At 48.4% G+C, this 26,085-nt stretch overlaps 1 protein-coding gene across 4 annotated transcripts in view; it reads left to right on the top strand.

Annotated features, from left to right (window-relative positions):
• NTM (neurotrimin) overlaps window positions 1-25,028 on the top strand; it is a gene marked incomplete at its 3' end in the record, with an annotated part of 926,915 nt that extends 901,887 nt beyond the window's left edge. Inside the window, exons 5-10 of one of the 4 annotated variants that reach the window (XM_079708578.1) lie at window positions 3,022-3,156; window positions 5,068-5,188; window positions 10,743-10,894; window positions 13,972-14,007; window positions 19,520-19,552; window positions 24,928-25,028. In XM_079708578.1, the coding sequence (XP_079564704.1) occupies window positions 3,022-3,156; window positions 5,068-5,188; window positions 10,743-10,894; window positions 13,972-14,007; window positions 19,520-19,552; window positions 24,928-25,028 (578 nt within the window). The remainder of the gene's footprint in view (window positions 1-3,021; window positions 3,157-5,067; window positions 5,189-10,742; window positions 10,895-13,971; window positions 14,008-19,519; window positions 19,553-24,927) is intronic. The other 3 variants (XM_079708580.1, XM_079708579.1, XM_079708581.1) reach the window with 3 other exon arrangements.
• Between the last annotated feature and the right edge of the window lie 1,057 nt (window positions 25,029-26,085).

Below are 26,085 nucleotides of genomic sequence, written 5' to 3'. Positions count from 1 at the left end.
CTTTTTGGCTGTGTTGGGTCTTCGTGGCTGTGCGAGGGCTTTCTCCAGTTGCGGCGAGCGGGGTCCACTCTTCATCGCAGTGCGTGAGCCTCTCACTGTTGCGGCCTCTCCCATTGTGGAACACAGGCTCCAGACGCTCAGGCTCAGTAGTTGTGGCTCACGGGCTTAGTTGCTCCACGGCATGTGGAGTCTTCCCAGACCAGGGCACAAACCCTGGCAGGCAGATTCTTAACCACTGCCCCACCAGAGAAGCCCTACCCAAATCTTAAGCCATCTAACTTCCTTCCCTACATAAAATTGCCTGATAATAATATATTAAACTTCACATACAGGAGCACACATGTCCCCACAAAAAACTTTCTAACTTTTTTACTGTGATTGTCCTAATATTTACGTAGTTGCATTTCAGTCTGTGACAGTAATCCGCCCCCCATCAACTTCTCCATTTGGATATTCCTATAACAAATTCATACAAGCTTGGTTCCTGTAAGTCTTACTGTGGTCACACAAGAACGCATTTGGATGATAGAATTAAACTAGATGCATGGTCTGTAGTTGGAAACAAGAACAAGAGACCAGAGAACCCTGTGTCATTTTGTTTCTTTGCTTTGATGGTGTCGTACGCAGCCTCCCAGGAGATCTGAGGTCCTCCCAGTCACTGTTTTGACACTGGAGCTCAATCCAGAAACAGCTGTCCAGAGCTGATTTATTTTCTAATGCTATGGCACTGTTAATTTATAAATTACACTGGTAATTCGAGCTATTATTAATTTCAGATGGTGTAGGGCAAACCTAATTAAAATATGACACCAATTGCCACACATATGTACCAAGGACCACCATTTAAAATTAATGGGAATATTAAGTGTGACACTGGTCTCCTCGATGCTTTGCACAGTAATTACAGCATCTAGCGGGGAATATCTGACAAATGTAGGCTCAGGTTGGGTGCAAATAAACAACGACAACCTAAAAGGAATCACAAGCTCTTCATTTAAACCTCTTCTCCTCGTTTCCTCCACCCTTCCGCAAATCAAGGTTGGTGCTTTTTCCCCTAAAGATGCTTAGGAAACAGTGACAATTAAGGCTCCTGTGACATGGAGAAGGTTCTCACTGGTTGGGACCATGAGGGTCTATGGGTTGATGCTGAAGGTCTTCTCCGTATCCTTGACTTTTGCATGCTGTTTTCTGAGGGTCTGTGGGTTGATGTTGATTGTCTTCTCCATATCCTGGACTTTTGCACACTGTTTTCTACTTGTCAGCATGTCCCTGATACTTCCAGTGAATTAATTAACTCTTACTCACTTGCTCTAATAGAGAGAGGCTATTCTTTTGCTCCCCTGAAGGTCGTAGAGGCAGGAGTGTCCCTGCACATATATGTGGGCTCCATAGGGTATGAAGACACCTGGGAAATGCTCAGGTTGGACTTAGTTCTGCACAGTGATACAGACTTACCATGACCCAGGAGCCCTGGCCTCGCTGGGCAGGCAGTGGTCCTTCTGTATAAGAAAGCTCTTGTCTTGTGTGTCATTGTCATTGCTCCTGTTATGATCTTGACAAAAAATGGGGAGCTTAACAATGTCACAGAACACATACAACCATAATTTACAAACCACACACATAAGTCTTTGTATTACAGTAGTTTCTTCTTGTTATTTTTGTGCTTTGCATCAGCCGATATGGGTTGTGTTATGGAGGGGTTTTATCACCTGGGGGGCACTGTGCCTCTTCCCTCCCCACTCAGGTGGGGCCCCCTGGGGTTAACATAGCCTGGCGCCCCCTGAGTCTGGGCATCCAGGCAGATCACAGGGTGACTAGGACAACAAGTGTGCAACACATTAGTGTTCCAAAGTGCTTTCATGTAACTAGTTTTCATTTGTTCCTCCAAACAGCCCTGTGAGGTGTTAGGATTATATATACATTATTCCAGGGAACATGTCTTCTGGTTTCTGGGGACAGTCTCAACTTCTGCTTGTTGTCCCAAAATAACTATTAAAAATAGCACCCATTTTCCCTGTAAGACGATGCCAGGTCACAGGGTAAGGTGTACCATCATGCTGACTATCTTCATTTAACATAGAGGCAGGCTGATCCCGGGATGCACCCGGTTATTTTGTCATCCCCTGTCTCTCCACGAGGAGGTTAACGCTCAGGATGACTCTGGGAGGGGACAGTGACCATCTTCTTGCAGGCATTAATGTCCTGGTCTGTCCATATCAAAGGCTCAAGGCCAGACCTCAGCGAGGAAGTCGAGTAGGTAGACGGTTGTTACTATTATTCATAAATCTTTAGTGGAGAGACTGAGTCTCTGGACGGGGATGTGACAGTGTGATTCGCAGCCCTGTCTTCTTGCTCTTTCCTCTCTGCCGTGTTTGTAGTGAGAGGGTGGAGTCCCTGCCGTTGATTTGTGGCCAGGATCTTGTACCCAAGAGCTCCAGCAGATTGAAGTTTAGAAAATGGATTTCTGCTGATTTAATTGAGTGTCTATATCTGAAAACAGAAATTTAATTTCATTAGTGTTTCCACTGCCTTTTGCGGCTGTGTGTGTGTGTGTGTATGTGTGTAACTGCTAGTGTGGTATGATCACGATCATGGATTCGTGATCTAGGATGATGTCATGAGCTTTGCATTTCAAGGTTCAGCCTAAACGATACCTGGAGACCAGAAAGTTAATGCTCACCAAAGGTGCCTAACTCAGATCCCCAGAGCCTGACTGCTTGCTGAGATTCGGGCAGGGTAAATGTCAACATTATTCATCACTTACTGAGGACCAGCAATTCTCCAGACTCTGTGCTTAGTGCAGGTAGGAACACAAACATTTGAGCTGACCCATCAGGGAACCAAGGAAGAGCTGGTGATGGAAGAGATAAAAAAGTGGAAGGAGAGAGCGTTGGCATGGATCCCAAGAATCTGGACTTAGAAGTGGCACAATTCTCTGCAGACGTAACCACTGCACACTTTGTTTTCTAAGTTTGTACCTTTGGTGTTTTTTCTCCTATTCCACCACACCTTCTCCTGCAGCTGTGGGCTTTGTGAGCGAAGATGAATACTTGGAGATCCAGGGCATCACGAGGGAGCAGTCAGGGGACTATGAGTGCAGCGCCTCCAATGATGTGGCTGCCCCAGTGGTGCGGAGAGTCAAGGTCACCGTGAACTGTAAGTGGTTGCAGGAGCCCCCACCCTGCATGTGCCTGAGGCTGCTGCTGTCACGGCCACAACAGAGAGCTGGGCCTCAGCACCACGCCCTGACTTGGGGTAGGAAACAGAGCAGCCTTGCAGTCCGTTTCCTGCTTTTTGGAGGGACAATTCCAAACCCTTTTAAAAAACGATAATAAATTGGATCTGAAAGTGATTTCATATAATCCGAAACTTGCCTTAACATTCCTGAAAGATCGTGAAATACCATTCAATGCATGTTATACAAGCTTGTCTTTGAATCCCAATTTTTCCCATACTTTACTCATAATGTCACCAAGTTTCTCACTCTCTAAACAGTCATCTCCTTCACAGCAAGCAAGAAAATAAATTAAAAGCATGGGTATGGAGGAAATATTATAATTTCTGTTCATGGTATACTGATTTTATCTCATCCTTTTCCAATTATGTATGTTGATGGACATGGTATACATTCCTAATTGAACTATAAATAGATAAACATACATATATCCACATATTAGAGGGTATAGCTCATACCTGATTTTTGTTACGTGAGGTACTGAACCCAAAAGGTTTGGAGGCCACTGCTCTGGACCCCTCCTCCTCCTTTACCGCCCAAATTCTCTCTGATGTTGATGCTGCTCAACTTCCCCCCTCCCTCACGCTTTCCCCTCTTGGTTCCTCGTTATGTACCCTGACTCAGTTCTCTGTGACATTCTGAAAGTTTTCCCTGCTGTGCCCAATTTCAGAAAGTCTTAGGACAGACTAGAACCCAAGAACTAAGCCAGCAGACAAGAAGCCTTCCTCCTTCAAAACTTAGGTGAGGGTGGAGGTAGAGGAAGAATATCGTGTTTTGGTGATTACTCATTCTTTAATATTTTGGTTTCTGTTGCAATTCAAACCTAATTAACACAAAGCACTTTAAGCAGCATGGAAACAGGTGTAACAATGATACCATTTTTGTACTCTACCATGATTTATTTTTAAAGTGACATAAGATGACTTAAGGTTAATAAAGATTAACCTAAAGAGTAAGGAAATGTAAGCAAAGGGAAAACCTATATAGGAAAATAAGTGATATCTAGGGGGAAATGAGTACATAAAATTTATATGCCAAGGTGGTCAGATATGGGTCCAGGATTTGGCTTCCAGTTCCTGAAGCAAAGAGGGGAAACATCATTTGGTTTGAGGTTTATGTCCATAAGATAAAAGCAAATTAGTTGCTTGGGAGAAACACTGCTTTTTCTGGTACTGAGACTCGAAAAATAACTTCACGTTAAGGTCTCCACAAATAGAGCACAATGACATCACATGTAATATTTCTGCAATAAACAGAAGGGCAAGTTGGTTGTGGCTGTTTCTCACAATGCATTTCAGTGCAACTGTCGGCATTGTCAAGGGCAGTTTGACAAAGCCTTGGAATGAATGCAGGTCAAGTACTTAGGTCTAGTTGGTCCGGCTGGATTCAGGGGTCCAGCGTAGAACACCTCCAAGAGTGACGGATCTGTGTATCCTTTAGGCAATTCTCCATGAGTATTATTTCTTGCAACTGAGCTTTTGATGGAAATTGAATAGTTCAAGGTTATATACTCTGGCAAGAACCTGGTGTGCAGACAGCCTATAGGGCTGATTAAAGGTGCTGACTGTCAACCCATGGGGTAGAGGGTCCATGGGGGGCGGGGCTACATCCTATGAAAGTTGAAAAGTTTAAACAGGAAGTATGCCTGAATACCTGGTCATTCCACCTCTGTCCAGAGGGGAGCAGAAGCAGTACATGTGAGCTTTTCCTTAGAACAATATGGGATGGTTCATTCTCTGGCACATGGTGGAGACCAGAGGAAGAGCAGAGCATGACAAACACAGTCAGTGACGGCGGCATTTGAGCTGCTATGGGATGTCTTCTCTCTGCAGATCCTCCATATATTTCAGAAGCTAAGGGGACAGGCGTCCCCGTGGGACAGACGGGGACACTGCAGTGTGAAGCCTCGGCAGTTCCCTCGGCAGAATTCCAGTGGTACAAGGATGACAAAAGGTAAGGCTCCCTCCCCCTCCCCACAAGAAGAAGAAAGCCCTTCCAGGTTCCTGCCTGATTCCACAGGGATGCAAATGGATTCCTGCAAAGTCCTCTCCTGAACTCCTCCTACCTATGAGGGAGAAACAACACACAAACAAGCCTTTTCTTGATATTAATGAACTTCAGCTATGTTTGTGATGTTGCCATGCAGAACTGGCACTCGCCCACCAACAAGCCTGAGAAAAACTAGTTTTTAAAGGAAGCAAAATCTCAAAGGAAAGGCCACTAGGAGGCTGTGAGTTTTTTATAGGCCTAGAAAATAATGTGTTCTTCCTGCAGCTATTTTTAACACATTCTCAGGCTTGCATTAAGGCGTCAGGAAGGAATGCTCCCCGGCACTAAGTCAGCTGTGTCTGAGGACTCCGGTCCAGTTCCAGCCACTCTCAGGGGTGGTGCATGAAAGCATCCATGACCCGAGTTAGCCTCCCTTTGTGCCCAGCTTGTACTTTCACTGCAGGAGAAAAGAGAGGGGCCTCTCCCATCCCCTCCTATTGTTGCAGCTGCCATCAGGATGTTTGTCTTGATCACTGAAGATTGTCACCATGAGGAGTTAGCCAGTGGCACGTTAGCACAGGGTTCAGTGGCTCCGGGGACCAAGCAACGCATGATTACTGTTATCAAAGAGGTATTTTCAGGTGGATGAACAGCAAATACATGTGCAAGAGCTGTCCACGGTCAGAACACATTCGTAAAAATGGGGAGGGGGCGATACACAAAGGTCCTGAGGTGTATGTGGGGTAGAGGAGGAGGACAGAGTGACAGAGGCTGAGAAGCTGAGGGAAAAAAGCAACAAAAAGGGGAGCTTTGGGAAGGAGAGCAGGTGAGCAATTCCAGGCCAGGACTCATGCCGGGAGAGACCCAGCTGCTGCCTACACGTCTCAGAACATCTCCAGTGCCTTGGGATTCTTTCCTGAAGAGACCAGGAAGTGTTCATAGCAGCGCTACTTACAAGAGCCAAGACATGGAAGCAACCTAAATGTCCATCAACAGATGAATGGATAAAGAAGATGTGGTACATATATACAACAGAATGCTACTCAGACATCAAAAAGAGTGAAATAATGCCATTTGCAGCAACATGGATGCAGCTAGAGATTATCATACTAAGTGAAGTAAGTCAGACAGAGATAAATATCATATGATACCTCTTATATGTGGAGTCTAAAAAAATGACACAAATGAACTTATCTACAAAACAGAAATAGACCCACAGACATAGAAAACAAACTTATGGTTACCAAAGGGGAAAGGGGTGAGGGATAAATTAGGAGTCTGGGATTAACAGATACACATGACTATGTATTAAATAGATAACCAACAAGGGCCTCCTGTATAGCACAGGGAACTATACTCAATATTTTGTAATAACCTATAAAGGAAAATAATCTGAAGAAGAATATATGTATATAAATGTATAAATGAATCACTTTGCTGTACACCTGAAACTAATGTAACATTGTAAATCAACTATACTTCAATAAAAAATAAGTTTAAGAAAAGAGGCCAGACACCAAGAGCTCCTCCAGTCTCTGCATCAACCCCTGAACTTTGTTTAGAACCAAGTTGCTTAGTCAGAGGACCCATTGTGTATCATCATAGTCCTTCCAAGTGAGAAGCAGTACTTTTTCATTTTTAGGTACCCATTCTGGCAGCAACTTAGGTGCATTGTATGTGTCCAGCCCATTTTGTAGATGGAGGTACTGAGACAGAATGAGGAAAAGCAAACTCAGGGAGAGATAAGAAGAAATAACTGGCTTTCCTCCCTTTTCCCAAGAATTCAGAATCAAGCAGAAGGGAATAGTATTTTCCCAATTAATAAACATGGGTATCTTTCTTTGAAATCCTGCTTCCTCTTTCTTCCTTTTTATCCTTTCCTTTACTAAGAACAAAAGTGAGACATGAAGGTCCAGTATCAGAAAACAAAACAAAACACAAAACAAAAATCTATTGAGCTCCAGGGTAAATTCCTGAACTTTCCATGGGCCGGGCCTTCGTGAAAATTAATCAGCTGCATCCTGTTTTTCTAATTCCCTATGGGACAAAAATGTGAGCAAAATGTAGAAGAAACAAAATCTTAAAGTACGTGGAGAAAAGAAGATTAGCCTCTAGGCAAAAATGGCCAATGGTTAGCGTAGGAAGAGAGAGCTTGCTGCTGTGTAACGGAGAGGGGGGCTGCAGGCTTCACCCAGGAGGAAAGGGCCCGGCAGCATCACCGTGGTGGGGAGCGGCTTTCAGAGCCCCTGGCTCAGGCACCTATGAGTCTTCCTCTGTCTGAGTCCTGATGGCAGCTCCTTTTCTCTCCTTTAGTAGATTCCGCTCGGTTTCCCATTTGCTGCTCGTGTATTTATTCCCCTGTGTAAATGGGAGGGGAATGGGAGACCACTGAATGCAGTTGTCTGTCCTCCTGGCACCCAGCTCTAGAAGAGCATCTCTGCCTCTGAAGTCTTGTCACTGCCTGACCTTCCTGGGCCACTCGCAGGTCACCTCCTCCAGGCAGGTCTCCCAGGGCAGATTGCACCTGCCTGGGGGAAGACCAGCTCTAAACTAGCTCACATTCCTGGTGAGCTGAGGGATCTGAGGCAAATCAAAGGGGTCTATATGATGGGGGCAGGCAGTTTTCTCAGAATTCAGGGTAGAAATCTGTCCTAACTGTGTACTAGCCAATCGACACCAGCCACCACCGTGTGTGCCAACGATCAAAGGGAGAGGGAAGGGAACCCTGTCCTTAATAAGGACCACTCATCCACAGGACTCCAGCCACTGAAAAGCATTAAGAAGCTGAAGCCTGGTAGTGATGCCAAATCCGGTCTCTGCACCCCAACACTGAAGTACATCTCAGAGACAGAGTTTGGGGTGAAGTAGAAAAGAATAGCTTTATTGCTTTGCCAGGCAAAGGGGGCCACAGCGGGCTAATGCCCTCAAAACTGTGTGTCCCGATCTGGAGTGGGTAGTGAGGAGTTTTACAGTAATCTTTCAAAGAGGGCGTGATCAGCTGGTGTACGTTCTTCTGACTGGCTGGTGGGGAGGTAGGTGGGACTCAGCATCATCAACCTTTTGGTTCCAACTGCTCTGGGGACTACATGCTTGTGGGCAACACACAGGGGTTTTCATTATCTGCAAAACAGCTGATGTGTATCCCTTGAGGGGGCACCAGGACCCTGCCTCAAGGCTGCACTACTGTTTCTTGGCTGCTCCTCCCTTGTCTCTGCAGCCCCTCCCTTCCCTGATTAGCATCTGTTTGAACCTGCCCCTTGGAACTCGGGGAAGGTCATGGAGGCTGACTGAAGTCTATTTCCTACAAACAAGAAACGGGAAACAAAGTCTTTTGTGCCCAGGAGCACCACCGGGTCCTGCTTGGTTTCAGCAGTGATATGGGATGAGGAGGTGTGTGACCACACGGAGGGTCATTCCAGAAGCTGCAAGGCGCTGCTGAGTACCGCTGGCCGCCCTCCTCTGCTTGTAGCTAAAGACATTTCTGAGCTGTCAAGCCGAACCTGCTCTGGGTAAGTGTCTCTCCCCACTGCAGAGCTGAAATCTAGTTCACAGCTTGCCTCTGATGTGAAGGCTTCCTCCCCAGCCCAGGGATGGCATCAGAATGGAAAACGGGATCAATATGCTTGGCGAGCTCAGAGAAGCCTCCTGGCAGGTGGGCTTCAGAGCCTTCTCTGCACAGCACCCCCTGGAGGACCAGCATCTACAGAACAAGCTGGAAATAGAACAGCGGTGTCTGGCCGCACAGCCAGACACCTTATTCGATTTGGACTGTGCTCACGTTTTAATGAAGTCCCTGGACTCAGGCCAGTTCACTGCCCCTCACTTAGGAGAGACAAAGGCTCACAGATGAAAATCTACAAAATGGGAAGCAAGGCAAGTTCCTTCAACCCCACTCTGACTTCCCTGGAGACAGACATTGGGTTAGGACTGAGGCCAAAATCCTGCTCTTCTCATCACGGTGGTCATAAGCCTTGGCGAAGGAGAGAACCATCCTGTCCTCCTACAGAGACAGCACCTTCAGATAATGACAAAGCAGCTGACATCTCTGCCAAAAACGTCCTGTGGCCCAGGGACAGGCAGGAGTTTGCAGTGTCTGACTCCACAGAAATATATTATTTCAAATAACATTTTATCGTTTACAAAGCATTTTCTCATCATTATCCTGCTGGACTTTACTTTCTATTTCTGCCTTGAATATTGTCTTTCTCGGTTTGATGACTCCAATACCAGCAATTTGCTCCAATTTGTGTCCCACAAGCCTGTCGCCATATGCGATCATCTTGCTATATTTTACTGTCTACACGTCCTGCTCCAGCCAGGCCCTACACAGCCAGCTGATGCTGTGACCAGTTCCCTGAGATCCTCCATTCAAAAGGATGATTTTCCCCACTAGTATTTCTCTTTCCTGTAGCATAGACTCAGCTTCTGGGCAGGGAAGTCAATTTATTTCAGGGAAAGTAAAAGGTTGGTTTAAAGCCCATTTTCTGAAATAGGGCATTCCAGAATTTTTTAAAAAGAAGAGAGCTGGTCTCATAATTTCCATGTAGACATGTAAGTTCAATAGGAATTGCTACTAAAAGCCTCCAAAGATGGAGGATGTGGCCCTACCGACCTCTAACACAGTTTTCTCCTTTCTGTCTCTGTCTGCCCTGTAATGGTGTCTGTGCTTCTAATAAGCGTGCCTGGCTATCTTCCCCACTAATTCTCTGTGGCTTTTAGTTAGTGGCCCCGGCTGTCGGTATGAGACCTTGTGGCACACTGGACTCCATGATGGGGTGAGACATCTTGGGGAGACAGTCCTGGCCATGTAGGGCCATATTCTCAGGCATCTGTAATCTCTTCCAGGCTGAGTTGCTATAATACTCTGGACAGATCACCACTCCCAGGCCCTTCAGAGTCCCCTAACGTAAAAACGATCCCTGATTCTTTAATCTTAATCACAGCCAAAAATAAGGTATTATCTGTAGAATGCCTCAAGTTCTTAAGGGATAATTTTATCACTCAGGTGCTTGAAAAACATTTTTCTTTCAAACCCCTCGGGTTTTCCTCCTCTTTGAAGACCGAGTTTTTCATTTTCCCAGTTGTCATCATCGTCTCCATCATATGTTCATCATCACCACCATCAACATCAATTATGTCCACAATTCCAAGCACCTACCGCACGAATCCTGTTGGGCTGAGTGCACACAGCTGGCACATTATATTTGTTGAAGGCACCTGCCTTCAGAGAACTTCACTGTCTTCATAGGGAGACGGATATCTGCATGTGCCAGGAAATGTGTCCAGGCACACACCTAAAACAGAGAAATGCAATTATACATGTGACTGTGGCCAACCTGTTGTGTAGCTGAATGCAAAAAAAGACAAGTGATTATAGTGATGACAGAAAGGGGGCAGAGGGAAGGTCATTAATTCCAGAGTCTCTCTTCTTCCTTATGAGGAAAAAAATATATATATATAAAATAAAATAAAACCCATCTCCTTTTTCTCTTTTTGGTCTGTCTCTTGCTCATCTCAGGCTGGTTGAAGGAAAGAAGGGGGTCAAAGTGGAAAACAGGCCTTTCCTCTCCAAACTCATCTTCCTCAACGTCTCTGAACATGACTATGGGAACTACACATGTGTGGCCTCCAACAAGCTGGGCCACACCAACGCCAGCATCACACTGTTCGGTGAGACGGAACCCCAGGCTGGGCAACGAGAGAGGGAGGGGCGTGTGGAGGAGGGGGGCAGGAGGGAAGGGAAGAGAGTCAGGGGTAGTTAGGCAGGGGTGGGTGAGGAGGGCAAGACAGGAGGAAGGAGGGGGAGGGAGAGAGAGAGGGAACCAGCACACGTAGGAAAGTAGACACCAGGCGTCATCCTATACTAGGAAGAACCCTGATCTCAGAGCAAAGGATTTGAGGATACTGAAGTGACGTTGCATTTTTCCCCTCAGTATCTTCTGAACTGACTGTGGTTATTACAGTTGGGTCCAATAGTCAAGAGCCCAGAGAGGAACATGCACTATTTCCATACTTGTTCCCTGGATTAGTGTGAAATGTTACCATTTCTGAAACTTTTTCTGGCCATTGGGACGTAAGAGAAACTGCATTGTATTTATAAAAGTAGAGTCATGGGCCTTGGGATCCTGAACACTATTAGTGCTAGAGGAAGAATGAACGTAGAAAATGAGTGTTTCCCAAGTTCTCCATTTGTGTCCAAGGGTGTTGTCTGAAGGGATCTGTCCAACCGAGCCCCCATCCGGACAGAAGTCCCATAATCATTCATGCATTAATTCATTCAGTCACTATTTACTGAGGACTAATGTGTGCAAGGCAAACTGCTGTGCCTTCATTACATATCCAGCAACTGTACTGGTGCCAGAAACAAGGAAAGGAAGCAAGTAAACAAGCTGCCTCTTAGACCCCGATGTCTCACCCTTCTATGGGTAGAACAGCTACACAGAAGTGAGTCTGGATGCCCGAGCGTCATCGGCATCTGTGATGGGTTCCATCCCTGGGTAGAGGCACATTCTCCCCGCAGCCCACAAGGTTAATCTCTGGTTGCTTTGGGGAAAAATCCCTCCAGGCCCCACAAGTTCAGTTAGCTTGGAATTTTTCAAGTCTGGTCCCCCGTCCACCATGTTAACAAGCACTCTTGAATGTTACAGGGAGGGAAAGGTGAGGAAGTAAGCAGAAAATTGGCAGGAACCTAAATCCTTTTTATTCTGAGGACCCCCAGATAATTCCAGAGCTTCAAGTAGCGCCCCCCCTGCCCTGCCAAATCCTCTCCATGGCGCAGTGGACCCAGCCTGCCCCGATAGCCCACCTGTGCTGCTCCACTGTCCCATCTCGGTTCCCAAATCACATTCCATCCCCCTTTTACCCAGCATGTAAAATAAAGCCCAGCTTTATCCAGGAGGGCTGGGAAGGGGAAGCCTGTCCTGGATCCCAGAGCTGGCAGACCTGAATGGGCAGAGCTGTGATTAGAGTGATTGATGTGTCTCACGCCTCCCACACAGGGCCAGTCATCATGGCCCCTCACATTTGTCAGCCTTTTGGCTTTTTGGCAGGTGTCTGTCTGCATGAACAGAAGGGCCATGGTTAGGAAGGGGCAGCCCCCTCCTTCCCTTGCCTTGCAAATCCAAGGTTCCCCCTGAGTTCCCTGCTCTCCACCCATAGCCTTCCTCATTCCTAGAAACAATCTCCCTCCTCCTTTGACCTCTTAGTTCTTCCAAATCAGATGCATGAAATGGTTTTGCAATTGGCTTTATCACTGCTAATTCCCGGCCTCTTCCCCTTAAGCCATCTAAGATGAGAAGAGAGAGCAGAAGCAAACTTTAAGAGTGAAACCCCGGCATTTGTGACAAGCAATGCAGTGAAGCATGTGCCATCAAACTTCTCCCTTCCGCAGACCCGTGTTTGGCAGTTAAAACCTCTGCCCGTACCCCCACCGGTCTGTCAGCATTCATGTCACCCTGTGTATCATTTGGGACAGTCCTACAATTACCAGCTTTCTGGAGTACAGGGGGCTCTCTAAAAACATGTTTTAAAAATTGATAATATGGATTCAGATAAGTTTAGAAAGGCTGGGTCCAACAAAGATGAACGGGGCCCATGTGGGAATGTTCTTTAACACGGGAGGTCTCAGAGACTTTACACACTAAATCTCTAAGAGGGAGAAAAAGCTTGGAGCACTTTTCCAAATTTAATCAAGCAGAAACCAAGTCTTTAGCCTCATTTCAGAGAGCCTTTCTGAGGAGCCCATCACAGCAATGCCACCTGGGTGACGTAGTACCGCGAGACTATGAAATCCCGCTAACGGGCAAGATGGGCGTTTCCACCGCATCGGCTCTGCTGTGGCTGGTCCACAGAGTACGGCCCTTAAACTATTGACACCCACTATCAGTAAGACCTCTTGACAAATATAAATGTATTAGGGAGTTTCCCATGTCATTTCCTATTATCAGAAGACCCGGCTCAGAGCCATCAAGCCGACTTGAGCAGGTTGGAAAGCAGCGTTTACTTTATGCAAATATACTTTGTGATGAAGCTCATTCTCCTGTAGCATCAGAGAGCTGGCTAAATTAGCATCATTTTGCCACCAACCTGCACGTAAGCTGTACACATGACCTGACGTTGAAATATGAGGGATGCTGGTGCTGGGAGATTCCCATCAGGGTCAGTATCTTTGAGGTACTTAAGCCAAACAGGGCAGGGGTGGTCCTTCCTATCAGGAACCAGTAGGATTCTGAGCACCTTGTTCCTAAGGTTCCAGAGGCTGGAGGGGACCAGGAGAGTTCAGCCCCTGTGATCCTGAATCACAGAAGTTCCTGGGGGGACATTGCTCCTGCCATGGTGCCACGAGGACCAGAAATTCCTGAACTAGGTCTTCCAAAATGAAACAGTGTGGGTGTGGATGTGACACAGATCTCATCTGGAAAGGGACTTTGGTCCTGTGTTACCAAATCAGCACCCCAGCTCAGCACAAACCCAGAGTCCGTGCTCCCTGCGCTGGGGTGCGTACGCATGGCCAGCCCCTCACCTTCCGACCATGGCATCCTGTGTGCATGCACCCCGCCTTTCAGCATTCCTCATGCTGCATCTTGTCCTACTACCTCTGGTTTTTGTGTCTTCTTTTGTTTCTCCACCCCTCCAGAAATGTGTGTGAAAGACAGTATACAAACTATATATGGCCAATATATAGCTACTGTATATAATATATGTGTTTGTTTTCATTTTTCTCTCCTGTATATCCCCACCTGATTTAGAGCTAAGTGAGCCTACAAGCTCAACTTTGTTACAAGGTCAGTATCCCACCCACCCCCACTGTCTGTGTTCTCTCCTCCCCGCCTTCTCCCAGACCCCCCTCCCCACCCCCTGCCATGCATCACCCAAGGCTCCTGTCTGTACAGGAGCTTAGTGAATGGCAGCAGAGGCAAAGGAGGTTACTGGGAGCTGATGAAACTCCAAGAACAGCCCCCTTTTCTCCGCTCACCTTGCCCACCTCCCCAGAAGGGCTGGGAGGGGAAAGGAAAGGAAATGGCACTCAGTTCTCAAAGCCCTGAGATCTGATGGAGGCAAAAGGCTGAACCAACAGGCAGAGAAGTCCACCCACTGAGCAGTTTTCATAACAAGAGTTCCGTTGACAGCCCAGCCATAGAAGCAGACATCCTGTGCAGGGAGGTTCAGATGGTCCTGAAGCTGCAGCAGCAGGGTCACGGGGAGGGTCTCCGGGAAGGAGAGGTGGGCAGGTGTACCTGCAGGATCCTCGGCAGCAGTGACCTGGAGCGGACGCCGCTGAGCTCTAGTCCAGAGCCCAACTTCTGGGTGTTCTGTGTGCCTGGGCAGCTCAGGAAACACCGTTCAGACTACATTTCCTCTTCTGTGACATAGAATTGATCTGCCTTATCTATCTGAGACCTGTTCCAGCCTTCACCTGAGAGCATGTATTAAAAAGGCTTTTAAAATCGCCAGGTGCATGTTAGATTGTTGGAGTCCAGTCTCCGGGTACAGGGACCTCCCCATGTCATGACACAGGGGTTCATGAACTCATTTCTCAAGCTCTCTCCCCATCCCCTTTCCACCTCTTCCACTCCAAGTCCTCCCCCCATATGACACATGCATCTCTCACCTCTTTTTACTCAGCCCTTCACATTTTCACAAGCTCCCTAGCCTAGCAAAAGTGATTCATTTAGACTGTGACTAAACATTTGGGCAGGAGTGGGCCCAGCTGAGTGGTAGAATCAAACGCATGCTGCGTGTGCTGTTTATGTTTTCCTCCTAAGGACCGTGCAGACCCTCAGAGAGCCCCGCAGGAAGGCAACTGTGACAACAATGACGGGAATGTCTTTTCCCACCTTCCACCTACCCCCCGATCCTTCTCATCCCACCTGTTCATCCATTCGCATTGCACAAACAATCATCGGATGATGGCAGTAGACTTGGAGGGCGGGGGAGGGGATGGAAGAAAATCAATTATATGGGAAGCTGTTTGACATATGAGGAAGAATGCTTTTAGCGTGAAATGATTCAGGGATGCATTATTCACCTTAGTGATGTAGGGCACCCTGGTGATAGACCGCAAAGAGGAAAATGAAACAAAGAAATAGAAAAGAAGTGAGGTCAGTGGAAGTGTCCAGGTTCAACTTGATCCAACTTACGTTTATTGAACCCCTGGGCAAGGCGTATCTGCAGATCTCAAAGAGCATTAGAAAAGTAGCTAAGGGCATAAATGGTAAAAGGGACATGTGAGAGACAGGACGTAAAGCAGAAGATGCTTCACAAGGGACTTTGAGAAGTGACTCAGCTCATTCTGATCACTGAGATCTTTACTCTCAGAGGGAAAGCGACCTTTAAAACATGGAGTGGTTGCTAAGGAGTTAGAATTCCACCGAAGGTGCCCCAGTGAAGGCGCCCTCAAGGGATGGAGGGGGCATGTCCCACACTAAAGCCAACAGTAACAAAACTGATCGGAAACAAACAAATCACTACCTGATACTGAGCATGGGACCAGGAACAGTGGATCCGCCTGCTGACACAGAGCTGAGCATTCTCACCTGCTTTGCTGGCCACTGAGTCTGGGGCAGGGTCTGCACGCCAGCTCTCTACTCTGATTCTACTATGCTCCCACCCTTCACCTTCTTGTTGGGTGCAGGGCAATGGGTCCAGGCCAGAAGTTGCAGTTGGTAGAAACCTGGAACATTCCAAGACTTGGATTAGTGTGGTCTTCCATGTAGCTGTTGGACTCTTGTACAGCTCAGGAGTATTTTAGAGAAAACAGATCTTGCTCCTGGGATATTTCTCTCATTCATCTGTGTGTGTGTGTGTGCGTGCACGTGTGTGTGTGTGTGTGTGTGTGTGTGTGTTGTTGTTGTTGTTTTTTCCTCCTCCTTTTCTAGCGTCCCATAGAATAGAGAGCTACCTCTTTTCTCAGGGAAATACTCCCAGGTTATCCTCCCCTCACCTCCAGTGGATTTCCACGGACAAGGAACGCTTGGCTTTAAGAGACATTCCAAGCTATTTTGCTACTTAATATCCGGATGGTCTAGAAAGATTCAGATAAGAGAATTTCACTCCTTCTCAGCATTTCCTTCCACCCTTGAAGTATTTCTCTGCTCCCTTTTTGCAAACACAACAGATTGCATGCCCCCCTCTCATATTAATATCTGGTGGTGCAGGACTCTTGCCGTGATAACTAAGGACTCAGGGATACACGGCCATCCCTCACTCCCTACCTCACAGGCAAATGTGCCAGGGGTGCACTGCAAACTCAGCGGCTCGGTGGCTGTTCATTTCCCATCCTCTGGTCCTTTGTCTTTTACCTCCTGGGCAAGGAGTCAGATTTGATGGTATCAGTGGGCTGGGAAAGGTTGGCTGATTAATGCCTGTGAACCTTGCAGTGACCATCAAATCATCTTATTAAAGAAGGTGGAAGTAAGTCAACTCTGTGCATCGGAAGGAAACAATTGCAGTGGCAGAGATGATCTGTTTTTCCCTACAGAGGATGAAAGATAGTTAATTAAGGGCAGCCACCCAGCAGTGAGCATTTCTATGGCACGTGTGTCTAAATACAGAAGGTACCAAAAAAGATCCCTTCGTGCTGTTTCTAGAAGGTTTATTTGTCCTGTATAACCATCCTGGTGTGAAACCAGCCCTGCCCCACCCACTAGAATCAGACAGCAGCCCTGTGCCCACCTAGGTACTTGGATTCAGCTGGGCTTGGTGGCAGAAAGATCACTTCATGGCTTGACCAGAGATATTAACTTGGAGGCTTAAAGGGAACAGGTTTTTTTGTTGTTGTTTTTATGTTATTTTTCTTTCATTTTTTTCTTTCTTTTTTTCCCACTCTACCTGGCTTCACCTTAATACATCAACAAAAAGATCACACATTTCAGGCTAGCTCTTGGTGAGAAAAATACATGCTTAGATTTGAAGGACTGTTGTTTTTGTCGATAGCCAAGGGTTAACGCAAAGCCTCGAGCTCAGGGCTCGTACACGCTTGGAGGTTCAAAGAGGCTCATACTCCCGGAAGCTGGGCCCAGTGGTGTTAGCACCTCATGATGATAAACATGATGTAGAAACAGTTTCTACATCTCTTCTTAGAACCAAGTCACAGGGCGTGGGCTGGAGCTCAGCAGGAGGTCTCCAGTAAATATAAAGAATGCCTTGGTTACATTTCCCTCCTCACTGTGGTGAGATACATGAGTGGCAGAGGGGTTGAAACATTGCCACCTGGAAAAGCCCAAGGTTAAGTTCTAGGAAAGTCCAGAATGCGTGTCAAATAGCCCTTTACCCATGTGGACACCAAGGCATGATGACCTTGGAGATTCACTGGGAAAGGATCTGGATGGAACAACTAAGCTGAAGCTGTTTCCAGATCTTTGCCCTCATAGAAGATCACTTCTGGCTCCAGAGCACCGCAGGAGCACGTGCTTTCACTGTATTCCTCTTCCCAATAGTTCCAACAAGCCAGACTACCAGGTGGAACCCCTCCCTGCACCCTTTCTCTGGCAGAGTCTAAGCCAGCCCCCCATCACTCTGTGGGCTGCCCTCCCTCACACGTGCCCTACTTTGCACCCCTTGTGGTTTGGGGATGAAAGGCCATGATGCCTTTATGCCTCCAAGCATCTCTCTGCAGACTGTCCTCCTTCCTTCCAGTCACCCTCCATCCTGGTACAGGGAGGCTCAAGACAGTGGGGTCTGAGTGAGACAATGGATGAAAACAGCCCCTAGTTAGCTACTAGGCTGGGGTTGAGGGCCCAGTAATCTCTCCAAGGGACTGTCCTTGCTAAACGCACAGCAGACAGCGCGGACCAGCACTCCTGGCTTTTCTCTACCACCCTGACTGTACATCAGATCTTCTTTGAGTCACCCCTTTGATCCTTGATTTTAGATTCGCCCACGGAGTGGCTTCTCAGGGTTCCTAACGTCCACTTGGATCAAGATTTGCATCGTATCTCAGATGCCTTTAAAGAGTAGACTGAGAGCTTGAATGCACAGGGACATACTCGCCTGATTTTGGTCAAATGTTTTAGTCGAGTTTAGGCTGAGTTATTTCTAGGTTGTCTTTCCTTCTACATGCGAGGACCTTTGCATGGAGAACTGTATCACTTTGATGCAAAAGACTTTAATGTCATTTTCTTTTGTTCAGCTTTATTTTCCTTTATTTCAGGAATAATTGATGAGTAAAAGTATAAGATACTTAAAGTGTGCACTGTGGTGATTTGATACCCATATACACTGTGGAAGGATTTCCCACCCTCTGTATCCAGGGTGAACATGTGCAGAGGCCCCCAGCTAAAGAGGGAGGTGGAAGATGAGAGGTCATCCCACTGCTGACTGGTCAGCAGAACAGGCTCTGTGGATTGGCCTGAGAGCTTGAATTGGTGAATGAGGGTGTTTCCTGGGTCAGCCAGCAGAGAGGGGCTGGTGCCCAGCATTTGCACAGGTGGGTCCCAGCAGCAGGGGTGCAGGGCTTATTGCCTTGGGTTGCTCCAGAGAGAGGAAGCCCTCTGGGCCAGCTTCCTGCCTGTAGTCTGAGTCATCAAGAGAGGTCAGCTATGGGGCTTCCCTGGTGGTGCAGTGGTTGAGAGTCTGCCTGCCAATGCAGGGGACACGGGTTCGTGCCCCGGTCCGGGAAGATCCCACATGTCGTGGAGTGGCTGGGCCCGTGAGCCATGGCCGCTGAGCCTGCGCGTCCAGAGCTTGTGCTCCGCAACGGGAGAGGCTGCAACAGTGAGAGGCCCGCGTGCCAAAAAAAAAAAAGAGGTCAGCTACCAAAGGTCTGGGCTCCTCTGGTACGTGGAAACTGGCTCCCCAGAATTTCTAAGATGCACTGATAAATGCTAGTTAACTTTACATCTCAAACAGAGCTTGGCTACCTGCATTCAGATTGCCGTAGGAGGGCCTATTTGCATCAGCCAGTTTTATACTAAAGCCTGCAGACTTCAACTAATTAGAGGATAGTCTGGTGGCCAAAGAAAGAAGGTTACTCTCCAAAAAGTGTTTATTGGCTAGGGACCTCTGGCTCCACAGTACTGGCAACCCCTGCTAAGACACGGTAGGGGTGTTGGCGCTCTTTGGGTCAGGGTTCCAACATGACCATCACTCACATCCTTCCCCAGCCCCCCACTCAACCTATGGCAACTGACTTCCCAGCAAGCCAGAGGGGTGCACGTCTGGGGGCTGGGCTGTGGTCAGAACAGCATGGGGGCTGGGCCGGAAGTTCAGCCTCCTTCCCCAGAACCATCAGAGGGTAAAGTGAGTGTCTCTGGCTGCTCTCTGCCTTAACAGTGGCTTGTTTTTCATTTCTTTTAGAAGTCAAAACCACAGCTCTGACCCCTGGGAAAGGTTGGTATGCTTACATTCCAGGCAGCTGCTGCCTTGGTGGGCTGAGGTGCACAAGACTCTTTGCCTTCTTGCAAGATGCCTTTTCTTCTGCACTAACCCCAGGAGGCAGCCCGGTGGGAACCGCCTGACCTTGGGCCGGCCTTGTGTCAATTCAGATTAACTGTCCCCAAGGACATCTGATTCTCCCCGGGTGCCTCCCCTGCAGAAGTCTAACTTGTCTTTGCTGCCAGCACTAATGAGGACTTATCAGTGCCCAAAATAGCTCCATGTCTGGGCCCCTCTGTACCAGGCCCGCCTCTTTCCTTTGCACACGGATGCTCTAATGCAATGATCTTCTTAGACCTTGGCCTTGCATGCTGGCCTCTGCTTACTCCATTCTCTCTTTCTCTCTCTCTAACTTGGAGCTGGAAGGGAAGTGGCAGGAGGGAGGGGAAAGGGGAAGGAAGGGGGAGGTTCTTGGGTGAGTCACTTGGCTACAAATAAAATGCATCTTATTTGGGGCTTTCATTCCATCCAGATGTTTCCGATGGATAATTGACACTCATCACAGTTCTCTGGGACCCTAATGGTCCTGGTGATTAGTCTCTTTAGGCCTCCAGAGCTCTATAATGAGACTGAGGCAATAAAGGCATTCCACGCAGAGTGGAGGCATGGCTGGTTGAAGAGCAGAGACCTCATCCGTGTGGCCGAGTCACCTAGCAGATGGGCTGGGCTGTCACTCTGGCCAGCAAGGGCTCTGAGAGGGCCTTGCTCCAGGAGCTTGGGGTCCATACCTGCCTGGACAGCAGGTCCTCCTCTCATGGTGATCTTCCTGTGCCGGTCAGTGTGGGAGGGCCTGTGTGCTCCCCGCCTTGACCTGTGCCCAGCGGGGCAGGTCCTGTGGCCTCACTCTCCACTCTCTTCCTCGCTGGAGATGTGCAAGTTCCACAAAGCGACAGCTCAGAGTTAGTGGAAAGATAATTGTATTTGGAGACAGAAGTCGAGGAATTGTATTTGGAGACAGAAGTCAAGGGACCTTGGGGAAGTCACTTAAGGTCTCTGAGGTTGAGTTTCCACACATTAGGGTGGGAGATAATAACCTTCATCTCCTACGTGAGGGGCTTTATGGGGCCGGAACCCCTTTCCAGTTGCAGGCCCTCCACCTGGAATTTTAACCAATATGGCTTTACTTCTATGCATATCTTCCCTCAACCACAAGAATTTTCAGTGACTTTTATTGGAAATTGTTCGAAATAGGGGGGAAGGGTGCTCAGATGAGAAAATGGAGGTAAAGCCAAAGGCAAGGTAGGAGAGAATGTTTTGCTTTGTTCTTGGTTTGGTTTGTGGGTTTGTTTCCAAGTAGAATCTTAAGAAAAAGAAAAACACAGAGACAAAGTAAGCATGGACATGTAGCACAGGTCACAATGTTCTGGGTCCTTCCTTCTTTCAACAAAGGTTTATTAAATACCTGTTGGGGGCCCAGCTAGGCACAGACCCTGCCCTCATGGAGCTCACAGCATAGGGGAAGAAATGCACGTGAGACACATAAAGATAATTGTAGGACAGGTTGGTGCATATTTTAATAGTGGGATGTGTATGGTGTTGTGGAAGCAAACCAGAGTAAATCAAGGAAGGCTGCCTGGAAGAGGTGACTGGGGCCAGAACAGAACCTGGAACAAGGAGTGGGAGTGAGTCGGGTGAAGAGCATTTCAGGCAGAAGGTGCAAGGATGGGAATTAACTAAAATAGGCTGGAAGGTACATGCTCGTGTGCGCACACATATGTGTGGTGCACGCCTGCTGGTGGGGGCGGGGCGTGAGGCTAAGGAGGCAGACGGCAGGCAGACTAGGAAATGCAGTGCGTGTCCTACAGAGCAGCTGGGAGGTTTTGTAAAGGCTGAAGGAATCCAATCCATCAGTGGTCTGATCAGCCTGGAGTCACAGACACATCAGCCTGGAGTTGGCACAGGAGTCAACCCGAGGGGTCCAGGCACAGGCGGCGGAGAGCTGGTGCACGTCCTCTGAGAGGATGTGAGGAGACCCCGCCTCCGGGTTTCTCCAGGGACCACCCCTGTTTCCTCCTGCAGGCAGCTGTGTCCAGGAGGGAGGCTGGGCAGGGCAAGGGGAGGGCACTGGGGGGGCGAGGCCAGGCTGGAAGTGGTGTCCAGGGGAGTGACAGCCCCGCGGACCCACCTTGGCCAGGAAGGTGGCTGTGGAACATCACACAGGGAGGGCCCCCGGCACACCCGGTGGCCTTTTCCTATCTTCTCTGGGAGGAGTTCTCTGACAGGGAGCCAGGCCCCCTCCCCACAGGCTCCCTGCGTGCGTCCCAGGGCACGGACAGAGCCGGAGCAGTACAGGTGACCCAGAGCACCTGCCGCGCAAGGCCATCGCCAGGTTCCCCGGGCACTTTTGCCAGCTCCCAGCTGCCACCTGCGGGGCGTTGCAGACTCCGTGGCCGGCAGACAAGGTTCCTGACTTTTCTGAGCTGGTAATCAAGCCAGGCCCCTGCTGGGCTGTCTGCCTGGCATGTGCATCCTTCATCCTCCTCCCCGGAGACGTCCGCTGGCTGGGCAGCCCAGAGGGGTGGAAGGCGGCAGAGGCAGAGAGCATCTCCGTGCAGGAACTGGCGACGACCCCCTTCTCTTACCAGGAGCGGGGACGGGAGGGCTGTGCTGGGGGTGGGGGAGTGGGGAGTGGGTTTCAAAGCTGTGTGAGCCAGTGTTCAGGAGAGAAAAGAGGTGAGAGAGGAGCCCTGTGTGAACAGACACGTGTCTGTCCAGGTGCCACGAGCCAGGCGTGCAGGATGCGTTTGGAATCGTGGAGCAGTGTGCGCCTGGGAGGGGTGCAGCCACCCACCCTCCCGTCACACTTGGAACCCAGCTGCTCCCAGGGACTCAGAACAAGCTCCCTGTCTCAGAGTTGGCCTCGGGCAGAGGCAGGGGTTGCCTGGAAGGATCCTGGAGTGGTCCAGACAGGAAGGGCTTTCTCACAGGAGAGGAACAGATAACTCCTCCCTCTAGAAGCTCTGGGGCCGACTTCTCTCCGGAGATTCCAAAGACTGCTGTATATATAGCAGTGATTGAATATAAAGGCTAGAGTTTCTGGTGGTGGTTTATATAGAAACATAGTCGTTAGATTTCAGAAGATGCAGCCAATTGAATGGTCAACGATAAGCAAATCTGAATGGTGCATCGTAGGGATGCTCCTTTGTCACGGGTATCCCAGTGGACTGGCAGAAGGAGAGCGTTCAGGTTTGTGTTGCCCAGACGTTCACCTCCCTGGCGGGGAACAGAAGAGGCGTCTCTTGTCCTTCTCCTCAGGAGAACTTGCCCTGCCAAGACATTTGGGCCTTGGGAGCACTGCTGTTGGGGAGGAAGAAAATCTCCTCTACCTTTCTAGGCTCTTCTTGCCGGTCTAAAAATTAAATCGACATAAGACGGAGTAACAGGAGAAAGTAAAGCAAAAATTTACTAATATGTATACATGGAAGAGGCCTAGGAAAAGTGATTAACTTACCAAAATGTTCCAAACCCTCACCTTAAATACCACCTTCAGCTAAAGACAAAAGAGGATGTTGGGGGACTTCCCTGGTGGTGCAGTGGTTAAGACTCCACGCTCCCAATGCAGGGGGCCTGGGTTCGATCCCTGGTCGGGGAATAGATCCCACATGCATGCTGCAACTAGGAGTTCGCATGCTGAAACTAAGACCTGGTACAACCAAATAAATAAATAAATATTTTTTTTAAAAAGAGGATGTTGGGGGTAGGGGCTTAGGACTTCAGAGGGAAAGGAGGCAATTCACATAGAGAAGGAAAGGCAGATGTTTGGTAGACAGTGATTTCTGGGCCAGGCAAGGAGATGGACACAGAGAGGAACATAGCTAACAGATTTTGCAGGTTCGTCCCTGTCTCCACACCCAGCTCCCACTGTAGTTACCTATGGTGACAGCTCCCTTCCTGGTACAGGTCTTCTTTCTACATTCTTCAGGTAGTGAGGGGGAAGGGCAGAGTTTCTTCCTAAGTCTTTTGGGCCTTGATTGCTTTCAGCTGGAAATAATCTGCATGCCAAAGAGACATTTTGGGGTGACAATTTTGCTCCCCTGCAGTTTGAACCAGGCGCCAGAGACACAGAGATTGGATGACCTGGTGCATTTCAAACTCCTAACTGTTTAGCCACTGACCCAGAATCAGAGATTTGTCCTAAAGGTCTAAGGAATAAATCACAGGGACAGTGCTTCCAGGCCAGGACTTCTAGGACTTGGAATGATTCCATATGGAATCAGGAAGCCTGATTTGATGCTGATCTGCATTAGCCAGAAGTGTCTCCATGTCCAGCATCCAAGTCAGGAAAGCAGGTTCTGGCTTTATCCCTTCAACCCAGTGATGACGTGGATTGGGCGGGGGGTAGTGTGGACACCAGCTTTCAATGCCTCTGTTAACTCCACTGCGAGAGCCTCCCATAGTACGTCCAGTCTGAGAAGATGCCCTGCTTCATTAGGTGCCTAATTCATCCGGGCACCCAAACTTGTGTGTAGTGTTCCTGAATCCTAGCTCCATTTCTCACGGGTGTTCATGGCCACGGGGCTGAGGGAGCCACATAGCTTATGCTTCAAATGAGAGGGAAGCTGCTGGGGAATTTTATGACCTCATAGCTTTCTTGCTTCCCAAATGTGGCTCCATCTCAAAGAGTATCTGTGTGCAGGTCAGGCTGGTGTGTGCCTCTTAGGAAAAATGCCATCCATCTCCCCTGCAACAGACACACACCATGGCACGTTCTGCATCCCAGTGTCCATGGAAATCTTCCCTTCCTCCTGGGTACACGGCCAAAGGCCACCTGTCCCTTTGCTTCATCCCCCCTCCACCTCAGGCAAGCAGGTTTGGACTTTTCAAGCATGTGATACTTCAGCGAGGTCTGCTGTTACCTTATCCAGATGGGGGAGAGGCCAAGTGCGCTGCCCTGGGACCGAGTGACGGACAGAAGGGGCACCGAGGCCAGTGCAGCAGCCGCAGGGGACAGTTGGTGTGTCCAGCGAGTCCTTTCCTGCATGACAGGAGGGTCACGTGAATGTTTAAGGCGGGCAGCGCTCAGAGGGATTGGACGGTGATGCAAACAGTGCAGGGGTCTCACTTTATTGAAGCTCTGTGTAAGGTGTTGACTAATCAGCCACCTTTTTCTTGAACTTGCCCCTGAGCCATGGCCTCAGCATGTTCTGACAGCAGAGGAGTAGCACGCACCCGCACACTATAACCTGAGGTCCCTCCTGCCCGGGTGGGCGCCCCATCCCGTAGCTGTGCCCATGGGATCAAGGCTAACACAGCCTCTGGGTATGGAGCTGAGATGCTGGATGTTCCCAGTGGGAGGGGCCAGGCTCACAACAGGTGTGTTCTGTCTGCAGGCCCAGGCGCCATCAGCGAAGTGAGCAATGGAACGTCAAGGAGGGCTGGCTGTGTTTGGCTGCTGCCTCTTCTGGTTTTGCACCTACTCCTCAAATTTTGATGTGAGTGCTACTTTCCCCGCCGGGGAGAAGCTGCCGTCACCATCACCACCAACACATCAGCCGCGGCGAGCAAGAGCAACGCAAGCATCCCCGTTCTAAAGCAGATACAACCCCACGAAATTCAGAGCCTAAGGGGACACAAATTCGAGGGAGGGGAACAGAGAATACTTTGGGAAAACAGGTTGAACAAGGACATTGGAAATCGCCTTGCAGATACGTAGGTACAGCTGAGTTTTCTTTCTTTTTCCAAACGGGAAGAATGCACGCGGCTTTGGACCCACCCGCAAGCTGCATGGCGTGACATCCGTTACCAGTCGGGCAAGGGCTCAGCCGCTTTGCCCACCACAGTGCCCCCCCCACCAAGGAAAGTTCTGGAGTCGGCCACCCCAGATTCAATCAGTCAGTAGAGAAGAACTCAGAGGGAGGCTTGCAGGCCCATTCCTGAACTGTGTCCCTATTGTGTGTGTGATGAAACGCAGCAACAAAAAGTTAAATAAAAAGGAAAACTAAACAAGACAGCCTGTCAGCTACAATAATCCCACAATCAACAGTCACAAAAGATATTGTTAAACTTTTGTTTTGTTTTGTTTTCATTTTACTACATGGACATCATAGATAACAAGGGATTCTGATTCATTATTAATTTTATTAATTATATTTTCTGATATGAGTCTAAAACTTAGTGCAAAAACAAGACAAAACTAAAAAAGTACACAAGTGAAAGGGGTGAAGAGAAGTATGTTTGTTAAACGTTAAACATGAATAGTATACTTCTTACCTAGGTTTACAACTGGTGGACAACACACCAGGCATTAGCCACCTGGTGAGGATCTGGCAAATCCACCAAAAAAATAAATAAAAATCCACACATACAATTTAACCAACATCTCCACCAGCACTACAGATTTCTTCTTATTCTGGCATTTATTGCAGACAATACTACACTTCTACATGCTGTTTAGAAATGGAAGGGTGACCTGCACCATATCTTGAGTTTGCTGGCGATGCTTCTTTTGATGACATATATTATACAGTATATATATACATATATTTTTT

This window comes from Hyperoodon ampullatus (genome assembly GCF_949752795.1).
Source record: "Hyperoodon ampullatus genome assembly, chromosome: 7".
In the NCBI taxonomy this organism is placed as follows: Eukaryota; Metazoa; Chordata; class Mammalia; order Artiodactyla; family Ziphiidae; genus Hyperoodon; species Hyperoodon ampullatus.
This window is presented reverse-complemented; position numbering and strand designations above follow the sequence as displayed.